General features: G+C 35.3%; 1 protein-coding gene across 1 annotated transcript in view; it reads right to left on the bottom strand.

The window, feature by feature from the left end:
• Positions 1-806: 806 nt before the first annotated feature.
• Positions 807-13496, bottom strand: part of ZNF292 (zinc finger protein 292) — a 34222-nt gene continuing 21532 nt past the window's right edge. Inside the window, exons 7-8 of the mRNA XM_034408937.3 lie at positions 10246-10387; positions 807-8863 (exon numbers count right to left, since the gene is read on the bottom strand). Coding sequence (XP_034264828.2) covers positions 1754-8863; positions 10246-10387 — 7252 coding nt within the window. The 3' untranslated portion in view covers positions 807-1753. The remainder of the gene's footprint in view (positions 8864-10245; positions 10388-13496) is intronic.

Genomic DNA, 13496 nt, shown 5'->3' with positions numbered 1-13496 from the left:
ATGCTATGCAGGAGTACAGAGCTCCAGCTTGTTAATAATGGTTAAAAGTATTGTATCAGAAACCAGGAGACTGAATTTCAGTCCTGCCCTAGGCATGAGACAAGCTGGGTGACTTTGGACCATTCCCTCTCTATCAGTCCCAAGAGGAAGGTAAACGGCAAACCATTTCTGCAAATCTTGCCAAGGAAGAAAGTCAGGATTTAAGACTGACTCAAAGACAAAAAAATTAAATAAAGCATGAGTAGAATTAAATTTAAGAACATTTATGAGGCTTTCTTCTGTTCTGTTACACTGTAGAATAAGGAAGAAGGAAAGTTATACTTTATCATTCTGACCAGTATATGAGAAACAATTTTGTGTTATTTTCCTTATCCTTCTGGGAAAGACGACTATATGATACTAAAAAGTGGCCAATTTTCAATCTCAAAATATGATCCATCTGGCAGGAGGAGAGACTGGCAGCTATAACTAAAGTTTTTTCTACTAAACATCATGCTACATGTAGTTATTAACTAGTACATTAGTAGCCATAAATATTTCAATGGATATATAGTAGGCAAGAAGAAATTTAGTTCCGGTTGCAACAGGGAATAAAGAATCTGTCTTGTCTCTTCTGAAGATCTTCTATTTGAATAGAACTTTTACACTTTAATGCTACCTTGAACACATATTGCAAATAAATATAAAGGTGGTAAATTTCAAAATTCATTCTTTAGAAAGCACTGTCTACAAAGCAGTGCTATAGAAATTACTTTGTACACCAATCAAAAATTTCAAAAGGAAAAGGATTTTTGTAAGATAAAATGTAAAAAACAAGAAATGAAATGTGATTTTATTTAAGGCAATACTGGGCTACTTCACAAATCACCACCTCAAATATATACACTGCTCCACACTACTAATTTTCTAGCACATTCACGATGGATTGTTTAATACCAAATGGTGTTTAAATTTTCATTGCCAGCAAAGTATTTAAATTTTACATTTCCATCATTTTATGGAAGTGGAAGTTTTCGATCTGATTAAAAGCAATGCATATGCAGTTTTAGGAAAACTTTTTGAGTTAGCTACATATGAATACTATCCAATAATATTGGACACTTGCAGTTACAAATACAACCGTGTCAGTATGTATTTTAACCATTTAAATGTGATCTGATAACTTTCTCTCCTATACACACAGTTTAGGCAAAATAAATTGGATATGGTAAACTCACCTATTGTAGTTTTTACTTCAAAAAGATTTAAGTTTAAAAGAACATTTTAAAAACTGGATCACTTAGTTACAAATTAAAATTCTGAATATAAATGTGTCATTTAATATTTCAGACTTACAGACTGCCATTTGCAGCAAATGATTTACAATAATAAATATATACAAAAATGTATCTACAAATAAAAAGTACTGTTATATATGAGCAGTGACCCGGCGAAAGATACCACAGACAATACACAAAGATTTCAGTCATGGAAAAGGACAAATTTTGATAAAAAATTGAGGTTTTGTTCAATTATTTACAAAACTGAAACAATGATTCTGTTCCAAGTCCCATAGGGATAAAAAATAAATTTACATGACAACTGTCATGAACTTGCTAGGTTAAATCACTTCAAAAAAACAAAAAAACAAAACAAAACAAAAAACCACTTTAAGAAATAGCATCATGCTCAATGGCTTCCTACTCAAAATTAAAAAAATGTGGTACAGATATACATTAATGATCAGAACAAGGAGCCCGCTCATATTACCTGATTATTTTGTAACCTCTAGTTTCGCTTCCCAATGTCCATCCAGTCTTATTAGACTGACAATAGGTTTCATTTCCTGAAGCTGCTTCAATACACGCTCAGTGCAATCTTTAAAAGTCTTATCTAAAACTATTTTTACAGTACCACTACACTGAAATTGTGATGGATTAGCAAACTGTACACGAGTTTCACTTTCTGAACATGATCGCGTTCTCACAACAGAGTTCTTTTCATTAGACTTTTTTGGGTTAGAATGAGAACGTTTCCTGGTTCCACAATTATTATAACCCCCCCTTTCTGTGTTTTTCTTCTGCTTCACTGCAGATTCTTCAAGGAACTTGAGGAAAGATACTTCAAATCCCATGGGCTTAAATGAACTCCAATCAAAAGTCGAAGACTGTTCTTCAACAGTTTGAATAGCAACAGCACTTTCTTGTTCCCTATGCACACTGCTTAATTCAACAGCCAAGATTTCTTCCTGCTTTTCAACTTTTCTCTTTTTACTTTGGGATGTATTTTTTTCTTTGTTTACTCTTTTAAAATTACTGCTTATATTTTGCTTTTCTGAAAGAGAAGTACTAGTTTCCTGACAGTCATTATTTACACCAGAAGAGCCCTTTACATGGTTTTCTGAACTTGCTAGATCCTCATTAATAAGTTTGGTAATAAACAGTTCTGCAAGCTCATCCACTTCATCCTTCTCAGTCTTTTCTGGTTCTTTTGGCATCACCAGCGGAGACAGTCTCAAGTCCTCACAAGTGTCTGGCAAGGGTGGCTGCACTTCTTTTACATCACAAACCTTGTCCTCAGTTGCTTCGTTTTGTGAGAAAACTTCTTTTCCGGAAGGTCTTGCGTGCCTATTTGAGACAATCAAGAGGTCCCGATGTTGTAAAGTAAATGCTTTAGATAATTTATGACATTTATAGTGCCGAATTACATTATTTTCACTTGTAACAACTGATGAACAACCTTTTATCATACATGGATATTGTACAATACATTGGTTACTGCATTCAGATAAAGCATCATCTTTTGCCTTTACTGAATAAATATACTTTCCACATTTTAAAGAATATGTTTGATTTTCATCTATTTTCCCTAATTGGAAGTTTCTGTCTTCTACATTTATTGCTTTTCTTCGCTTGGCTCTAAATGATATTCTGTTTCCATTTTTTCCTGTTCTGTATTTTAATCCTTTGTACTTAATTTTCATGACTTTCTCCTGATTAGCTTTAATTGATATATTTTCCTGACCTGGCGTTAGGAATCGCCTAGGTCTTATTAAATGATCTTTATGCCTATCATTGTGTTTATTAAAAATGTGCCTTAGAAGATTAGATCTTGTTGCATAAATACGATCGCAACCTTCACAATCACATTTGTACATGCAATCTTCTGTTTTGCTCTGTTTTATTTTTATGTCATGATCTGTCTCAAGGTGAGTAATATAATTAACATAAGTTGTAAATGATGATTTACATTCAGATTGATCACAGAGGAATCTTCCAACATCCAAGGATGACTTCATAGTACCAATTTCTTCAGGAGTCATCTCATGAAGTTTCATATAGTGCTGAAAAAGACTAGTAACTTCTTGAAATATCCTAGAGCAATTTCTTACTTCACATCTGAATTCTTTCACAGTTTCAATCGCATCACTCTCTTCTTCCTTACAAGCCTCTTCTTCTTTACTTGGTTCACTTTCTTCTTCTGCCTCCAAAGAGAATAATGGTAAGTCAGATTTATGTACAGCTTGATAGTGCAAAATCAAATTCTGTTGTATTGTAAAAGCTGCAAAACAACCTTGATGCACACATTTGTAAGGTCTATAAGGATTATAACTAGTGGGCAATTCCAAAGGCTTGGGAATTGGCTTTTTGTTCTTTTTTTCTTCTTCTTTCCTATGCCTTCTGATCTTGCGTAATTTGGGCTGCACTTGATTATTATTAAGTATGGATATATTATGAATTTCCAGAGAAACTGGAACTATATGGGAGGGTTTTTCTAATTTTTCAGATTTATCAGAAGTATTTTCTGGTATTGCTGCTTCTGGTATCAATCTTTCTGGAAACTTCATAGATTCCATGACTGGTTCTTCCTTTAGATCAAGCTCCTTAGTCAAGTGCGACTCTCGTTTACTTTCTATTAACACATATGGCATTTTTCTTACTTCATTAGGTCTTGGTAACACATTTAGGGTTTTGCTTTGGGATCGTCGTCCATAAGGCCTTTTTAGCTTTAATTTTACCATTTCCTCTGTTGTAAAATGATGTACCAGCTGGCAGTGCGCCCGGAGGTTAGAATTTCTTGTAAATGTTTTGGGACAGTTAGCAACCACACATTTAAATGGAGCATACTTTAACTGGTGTTTCTTAATTTCAAGAATCATTTCTGCAGTGTACTGATGTATTTTGCTATAGTGTTTAAATAATGCATCCTTTGTCATGGCACTATAATTACAACCTGGAGCCTGGCACGTAAATGGCTTATGAACTTTTTCAACAAACATTGGATGTGTTTCTGAAGCTGTCTGGACAAGAGATGTGGTCTCAGGTGTTACACCTGGAATAAGGACTTGTGGCATTAATGTATTTGCTGGAAGACAATGAGTTATATTATCTAGTACTTGATTTGATGTTTCACTTTCTAAATTCAGCTTTTTCAAGCCTTCTAAAATTTCCATAAGTTGAATATCATCTTTATGAGAGGCTTCAGCAAGGACGATATTCTGTGTATGTGTTATACATTGAGTAGAATTAGGTTTAGGGAGTTGTGCAGGGTTTTCAAAAACACATTGAGCAGTATTGTTTTGTGGGCTCTGTATTGCTTCAATGGATATCTCTTGAATTTCACTTTTAACTTCTATCTTCTGAGAATTCATAGCTGTTTTAATTATTTCAAGTGTTTTCTCAAAGTTCTGAACAATGTTATCATTAGAAATTTCAAAATTGGATTTCTCTGGAATGCAACATTCCGGAGTAACCTGAGAATCACCATTTTCATTTTTCAAAGCCAAGGGAACAATTTCTACATGATTTACTTCACCTGACCTTACGTTTTCTTTGATATCTGCTGTTAATCCATTGTTAACATTACTTAATTTCTTTGTAAGATTTTCCACTAATCCTTGAGCTTCACTATTTGCTATTATATTTGACTGAAAATTTTCTGCTGTTGCTTGCATATTCTGTCCAAGATTTCTAGTGATAAGCCCTAAACCTGCTAAATCATTAACTGCCAAGTTTTGTGAAATGTGAGGTACAACCAATGGGACAGGTGTTTTCTTCTTTTTCTTTGAACCACTATTCTCTTTTTTAGTCAAACTACATACTTCTGAATTTTTGATGCTACTTATGACTGAAACACGTGGAAGATTGTTTCCCAAATTATGCATTGCGGCAGCAGAATTAGGAACCAGATGGGGGCACAAGCCATTTTCAATAGTCTTAAGTATTAAATCATCTGAAAACACAGGTAAACTGTTGCATTCTTCTGATGAAATTTTGGTGTTAAGTGTTCTGTTTTGGTCTGTGAGCAAGGTAGATGAGTTGCAACTTGTTGGTAATGAAGGTGATATGCCTGGATTTGGTAAAACTGTTGTATTTATTTGTGTGGTATTGGTAACACAGTTAGTAGTAATTATATGTGGTAATGTATCTGCAGAATCAAAAGTGCTTGGAATTCCTGCAGTTTCCAAAGCTTGTTTAATAATTTCATTTCCTTCCTCATTTTCATTTGGATTAAAACTTGTCATGTTCGTCCGTGGAAACAAATTCTGCAAAATGGCAGTTGGCCGATTTTCATTAGCAAGTAGCTGTAGAAATGATGGTTCCTTAAAACATGCATCTGGATTGTAAGTTGACTCCTGCTGCTGTTGTAAGCTTAAAGCATTTGAAGAAAGAATCATACTTGCAAGTAGGGAGGATTGTCCATTAAGCTGGAGAACTTCAGGGGAAATTTCAGATTCATCCAAAGGTTTGCAATAGGATCGTTTAGACAGATGACCACCAAGTGATCTAGGATTGGAAAAAACCCTGTAACATCTACTACAAATAAATTTGCCATCCCTGATAATTGCTGGCCATTTTGCCCGCTTATTATGCTTTGGCTTTTTGTCTTTTCCATCTGTACCTCGCCTACGATCCTTTTTCGTTTTTTCTGATATAAGAGGCTGAGAAGTGGTTTCACCAAAGTTACTTTCGTTATTTATTTGTGAAGGAAAGAGTATGTCAACACTTTCCTCTTTTGAAAAAGAATTTGTATTTCCTTCTAGTTGGGAGGAAAAATGACTGGTATTGTCCATTTGTGAGAAGACAGAACTCGGGCTATTGTGAGCTGGGGAAGGAAAAAGAGAAATGAGCCCATTTTCTGCTGGTAAAGGAAGAAAAGGATCAGAACCACTGTCGATGTTCAGAGGCATAACTGGCTTTTCTAAATCATCCATCTGTGAAGGTAAAGTTGCACTGGACATACTTGACAACTGAGAGCTTAAAGCGTTTTCATTTTTAATATGAGAAGAGAGACCAACATTTTCCACTATTGGTAATGAGTTAGTTGTATTTTCCAAACGTGTTGGAAAAAGAACATTTGACAGTTGCTGCAGCTGACTTGTACAAGTAGGATTTAAGGTGGTTTTGGTTTGTTGAGGAAAAGCATCATTTGCAGGAGTAGATACTTGCGATGGTAAAAAATAAACTGGTTTGTTATCATTTGGCAGGTTTTGCAAACTTATTTTTTTACTCTTTTTATTCTTCCACTGCATTTTAAATTCAGCATATTGATCAGGATGTGCTGTCTTCATATGCTTTCCAATGCTCTGAGAAGAATTGTAGATTCGTGTACATCCTTCAACCTGGCAAGTAAACCTTTGAACTGGAGCTGCCAATGATACAACGGGTAAAAAAGCAGTGCCTACAATGTTCTGGGTAGAAGAAGCAAGTGGAACTTCTCCTAAATTCTTCAGAGGCTGATTATAGAGATTAACAGCTGGCCTAACACTTTCTTCAAGCTGAGGCTTTGGAGAGAGCAAATTCTGACAGTCTAACTGATTTTGCGTGCTGAAGGACATATGGCTACTCTCTTTTTCTTGACTTTTTGTTGCAAGAGCATCAGGTTCAAGCTTGTCTGAGTTCATGGAAACGGTTTGAGGCTCACCAATACAACCATCCTCCTTCCCTTCATGGAAAACAGAAAGGTTACTGCAAGTATCTTCAACTGTTGAGCAAAATGGATGGATGACAGATGCACCAACATCTATGGCAGTATTTACAGCAGGTAGTTTTCCTTTTTTTGCCATGTTCTCTCGAATTTTTTGGCCTAGAAGAGGTATCAAAACATTGCTGGCTGGACCTAATGATTCTGTCCTTGTTGCAGTAGTCAAACGTCGTTCCCCACTATGAATGGAGATTGAATTAGGCTGCTCCAATACATTGGTTGATTGTTTTGTACTTTCAGACTCAAGTGATTCATCATGGATCTCATCTGTGACATAATTTTCTACTTTGGCACAGTTATTTACATTACTGTCAGGTGGTAGCATCAGTGTCTCTTCTGGATGGACATCTTCAGTATTTTCATTATTTTCTAAACTCTGAGAACAGTTCCCATCACCATCAGACTGTAATATTTTTTCAGATTTAGTGTGATCTTCAATATGCTTTTCTAATTCATTCTGTGAGTGATAAACTTTCCCACAACCTGCAAGTTTGCAGGTGAAAGTATTATAGTGCTGAGCTTCATGATCATAAAGCAAATATGCTTCTGAAAATACTCTCCCACATTTGGGAAACATGCATCTTGCCCTAAAGACTGGGTGTTCTTTTCTGTGACTCAAAAGTTCAGCATAACTGTTAAAGCTAGCCTTACACTTAATCTGTATACAAATATAAGGTTTGATACCACAGTGCATTTGTAAATGATCATTAAGATGGGTAACACTTACAAAATGTCGTCTACAGTACTGGCAAATTACTTTTTTGCTCTGCATTTCAAGAAAGCGTTTAGCCTCTTCATTATCTTTGTGACCTTTTACATGGGCAATCAAATTCTTGAAGTATTTAAAGCCTTTTTTACATAAGGTAACAGGGCAAGTAAACTCATTGACAGGCAATGGCTTTTGAACTGGAATTACTTCTGGAATGTAAGGTTTGTCTTTGTCATAATTTTCATCATCTGAGCCATCATTATCATTAAAAACAATGAAGTCTGCTGCATAAAGACTGTTCTTTTTTATGTGTCGTTGTTCTTGCTTTACTAAGGTGTTGTTCTTTCTGTTTATACCAGTGGTTGCTGTTTTGGGTGGCCTTCCTAATTTTCTCAGTGGTTTCATTGCAGCTAGTCTTTCCTTACTGGATTTCTTAACATGTAGTGTTACATGAGGAACAAAAGTTTCTTTAGAATTAAAATTTTGTGCACATATTGGACAACTATAAATCCCATCCTTGTAGTGTTTCTGTGCATGCCTGACTATTCTATGTCCAAGAAATTCCTTATCACACAGCACACAATATTGCATGTATGCTTGCCAGTTCCTGAACCTAGCAGATATGAATCCCCTCTCCCGTAATTTTTTAATTTCTCTGTTTTTCTGTTTCTTATCTCTAATGCCTCTGAGCAAGTTTGTAGCTTCATCGAAACATCCAGAAAGCCCATTTGCTGAAGTATCTTTGTTCTCATCTTGACAGTCCTCTACCTTTTCATGCATTTCACTATCGTTCAGTTCATCTATTGAAGATACAATTGATGCCTCTTCTCCCATCAATGCTAGACACTGACGTTTTAGCATTTTCCAGTCCCAAAATTCTGGATCAAAAGGCCACTGAGTTTTTAATACAAGTAAAAGCTCACAGCGTAATGAATTTGGAATTGGAAGGTTTTCTTCATCATATTTCTGGTCAGGCTGATTATACAACATTTCTACGGCATAATATGCATCCACAGTAGGTTCAAGAAGAAATTCACTTAGTTGGCAAGCACGTTTAACTTCTAAATCATCAGGCAATAAGCAAGATATTGTCTTGCAAATGGAAATTTTGACTTCTGTATTCTCACTAGCCTCCAAGCGTAATGCTTTCACACAAAGTTCAATACAGGTTGCAAGACCAGCAGCATCAATCTGTAGAGCAAGAAACAGATTATATTGTAAATTTAATGCTAGTTCCTAAATATCTAAATGCACTCATGCTTAGATTTTTATTTCAATTAATTTTGCATTAATTAACTATAACATTAGGAATTCCCAGTGTTAATTACCTCAAAGGGGCAAATGCTAATTTCAGATTTTCATTTATTTGGGATTCATACTCATTCTAAGAAATACCTTTAATTTTTATGTGAAACATTAACTTTGTTATAAGAAATAGGCATTTCAGCAAGGTCTTTAGTTTATCAACAATATTCCATTTATGTAATGCATCACTACGAGGAAATGTCAACTTGAGATTGACTCAGTAATCAGTAATAATTGATTAAGGTAAATTTCACTCTTGAAAACCTATTCATCTCACAGGGTTGTTGTTGTGGGGAAAATAGGAGGAAGAAGGTATGTTGGATATGTTTGCCGCCTTGAGTTATTTGTAAAAATAATAAAGACAGGATACACATAAACAAAGAAAAATAAATTGTTTCCAGAGAAATACAAGGAGAAATGTATTTATGCAACAGAAGATTGCTCCTGAAATATGCCCAATGGAATGGGAATGCAACATTTAATTTAAGTCAGTGCTTCCCAAACTTGGGTAAATTATCTAAATTTGAGTAAAAATGGTTTTTCTTTGGGCCCATTATTCATCACAACAGGGACATTTAAATTGACTTAAAGATTACCATTTTTACTAAAATAGATTTGAAAATCTCCCAAATTATTCCTATTAAGATAAAATTGATGAAATTAACAATAGATAATTGATCATTCAAAGATCATTTAATGGTATTGTTTTTATATCACAGATAGTCCTCAATTAAGACCATTCATTCAGTGACTGTTCAGAGGTATAACGGAAGTTATTTATGACTGGTTTGATAAGACTTTTTGATAAATAGTTTGAATAATGAAGGAAAAGGTTTGGACAGCATTGGTTTAAGTAAACAACCTGAGGCATAACACTGGCATTCCATCTTAGAGTCCAGATTTTACTCCCTATAAAAAGTTGACAAGTACATTTTTCATCAAAGAAATATTGGAATCTATAGATTGTGAAAGAAAAAAGTAATAAAGCAGCCACACAGAAGACAATTATCAAATTTGCTATTTCAATAAAAGATATATCTGAAGTTGTCCAAAGGTCCCTAGCTATATCTTCTATCTAATTACTAAAATAATTTATTTTGAGAATTTTATCTTTAAGAGACCTTAACACATTAAAAGAAACATCTTCTATCTGATAAGACCTTCTTTTCTAACTTCACATGGGATCTTAACATTCAATGTGATTTCAATTGGCAGATTTTATTTTAATTTCACATCGTTATAAAAATAATGATCTTACAAATATTTACCTCAGAATTTATTACTTTAATCAGGAAGAAAATGTGATACACAGTCTTTGTTAATACAGATAGTTGACGGCATCTCTCCAAATATATTTGTGTAGAAGGTTCTACCCTTTGCTGTAGTTTACTCCAGAAAAGAGTCAGTTCCCTGAAAATAGAATTTTACCAAAAAATTAACTGTATAAATACTGAAATAACACAGAATTAGCTTATCAAACTAATTTTCAATTGCTGGGAAGACAAGGGTACAAGAGGTTGTAATAGTAGACAGTACTATTACATGCTATTATTTATTACCATTAAACGCCACTTTTCAGAAAAATAAGCTTATTCTTTAAAATCACATCCAACACACAGAATACCCAATGTCTATGGGATCCTTTGTCTGGTCACCAGCTTGGTAGTGGAGCCATTCGTGTCTTGTATTGGGGGACTTTAACCTCCCTGCAGTTGGGCCGTATCTAATAAAGTCCAATTTAGGATCTCTATAGTAACAGTGGACTTGTTCAAGGTAATCTTGGCTCCAACATATATAGACGGTCAAGTTAGACCTTGTCACTACCTCAAACATTTATTATATAAGCTGAATGTGAAGAGTACTATCATCTTTTCTCTGCCACTGTCAAATCACTTTCTGATCCAAATGCAACTGACTGCCACCCATTTCATATGCATGACTGAACATATTTAGATGGTTCACCCAAGTCCTTTATAGAACTGTCTGATTTCCAGCAGTATGTGGTGATTTTTCTGATACTCTATCAGGCAAATTGGTTGAGGATCTGGTCTGTAACAAGTAAAAGATAGCACTTAGGTTGTTGATAAAATTACTCTCCAAATGGCCTTTCTCTATTGACCAATCCCAGAGGGCTCCTTTATTCTCAGAAGACCTCTGGAAGATAAAGCAATAGAAAAGCTGCTTGAAGTACAAGTGGACAGCAACAAAGAGGGAATCTGACTGAACATAGGTATATGCCCAGTTCTAACCTATTCTATTCCAGCAATAAAGTTGGTAAGTTGTGACTCAGCAGCACTTTTGCAACTCTCTTTAGCATTAAGAGCTACCCACCAGTTACCAATGAGCCCTTGTAATTAGTTACAATATTTTGTTTGAATTTACTTGGGGTCTTTGTAATGACTGGGGAAATGTCCTGTGCCATTACCTAGGATTCTTTCTGGCATGTAATTTTCTAAAAAGTAGGCACCGTGCCCCTTCAGTTATCGAATTACCTATCCTTCTGGCAGCTGGCAGGAAGGATAATTTCTAAGATCTAGGAGGCTGTGAATTCCTCACTAGGGAGGGGGCAAGGCCAGCAGCCCTTAAAGGTATACTGGTATGTTCTTCCTCAACAGGCCCTCCTTGGATCTGAAGACATTAAGAGACTATTGCTTGATTTCCAACCTCCTCTTTTTCGCAGAGGTTATTGAGACAATTACTCAGAGACAATTACAAAGTGACTTAGACTAAATTTGTTATCTAGATCTTAACAGTTAGGGTTCAGACGCAGGCATGAGGCAGATACATTCTTGGTGGATCATCTTCGTTAAAGATCTGGACAGGGGTAGAATACCTGTCCTGGTCACTTTGCATCTCCAAACCACCTTCACTAGTGCTGACAATGGTATTCTTCTGGACCTTCTATAGGGGTTGAGGATTGGAGACATTCCTCTTTTTTTAGTAGTTTCACTCCTTTCCTGGTGGAAGGTTCCAGTTGTTCGTAATAGGGGAATAGAGTTGGTTGATCCCTGGTGGAATGCTGCAAGAATTAGTTCTCTCCCTTCCATTATTTGGTATCTACATAAAGTCCCTGGGAAGGTTATCTGGCAGTGTGAGGTCTGGTATCATTAGCATATTGATGATATCCAGTTTTACCTGAAGACCCCTAGCAGCACTACAGTTGCAGTTGAAATCTCTCCTGAAGATTGTGACAGTCTGAATGGGATAGAATAGATTAAAATTCAACTCCAGCAAGACAAAGTTATTGTTTGTACACTAGGGCTTTCCTAGTGTATGGTCCCAGTAGTTATTCTGGGGTTGCGTAACTTGCATTACTCTAAAGAAGTAATAGATACTTCAGATGAGCAGACCGCAGACTTATCTGAAAACTTTGTTATGATGGCTCATGCTCTCCTCATCACAAACTGAGACTGCTGTAATGCATTCTACATGGCACGCCTTTACAGACTTGTGGGAAGTTTTAATTGGCAGAAAATGCAATGAGCTGGTTGCTCACTGGCAATATTTGGTAGGATAACATTTATGTCTTGCAGGCCCTGCACTGGCTCCGTTAACTTCTCAGTGCAATTTAAATCAATGGTATTAATTTATACAGCTTTTAGGACTTGGCCTTAAGCTACCTGTGGGAGTTACCCTAGTCAATGTTATTGTGCCAGGAGAAGCACGAAGTGTTCCCCACTTTGGGATCAAAACTCACAATAATTATTTTTCTGTAATAGGCCTGGACCTATGGAATGATTTCTCATTAGAGGTTCATTTAGTTCAGACATGAAAAGAAGCAGAAGACAGAACTCTATTGAACGTTATTTGGGGTAGGATGCCAACTAATGACTGTTAGTGGGTTTAGGTATATTTTTTGTACTGTTATGCATTTTGTGTTTTATTCTCACTTTAGATCACTGAGGTGTTTGTTCAGATTGCAGTAGAATAGAAATTTGAAATAATTTTTCTGAGGGCATTCTACTATCATTAGTAGAATGCCCTCAGAAAAATTCCAGTATGAATTCCAGGGTCACCTTATGGGATATAAATTTAATAAATAAAATTAATAGATGAAACACCATATGCATTTTGGCAGAAAAACACAATCCTTTAAAATGAAGAATACTCTTTGTGAAATTATGATGCTCTTTGCTCTAAATTACTAAAGATGACCATGAAGAAAAAACATAATTTTTGTGTTTGTTAAGGGGATGAAATATTGTTCATCTAAATTCTTCCCGAGGCTGGAGTTGAGTTAAAAAATAAAGAAAGCTACAAATCATACTTCACTACTACTGTTCAAGCATTATTTATGCTTTTCAGTGCATAAAACATCCTGAAATGTTGAAGTCAACATTTACACACACTTTCTAAATACTAAAAGTAAAATTTAAAATGTTACACTAGAAGAATGGTAAATTTTAATGTTAAGTGTGTTCTAATATGTTTATGTTGATTTTAAAAAATCTGATTATTACCAACAAATGGTAATAAAAATATATTGAAACAAGATTTCATAACCATGCAATAAGATGCC

This window comes from Pantherophis guttatus, chromosome 1, assembly GCF_059756535.1.
Source record: "Pantherophis guttatus breed Tessera chromosome 1, ASM5975653v1, whole genome shotgun sequence".
NCBI classification, from domain to species: Eukaryota; Metazoa; Chordata; class Lepidosauria; order Squamata; family Colubridae; genus Pantherophis; species Pantherophis guttatus.
The sequence above is the reverse complement of the archived record's forward strand: the minus strand, read 5'-3'. Positions and strand labels throughout refer to the sequence as shown.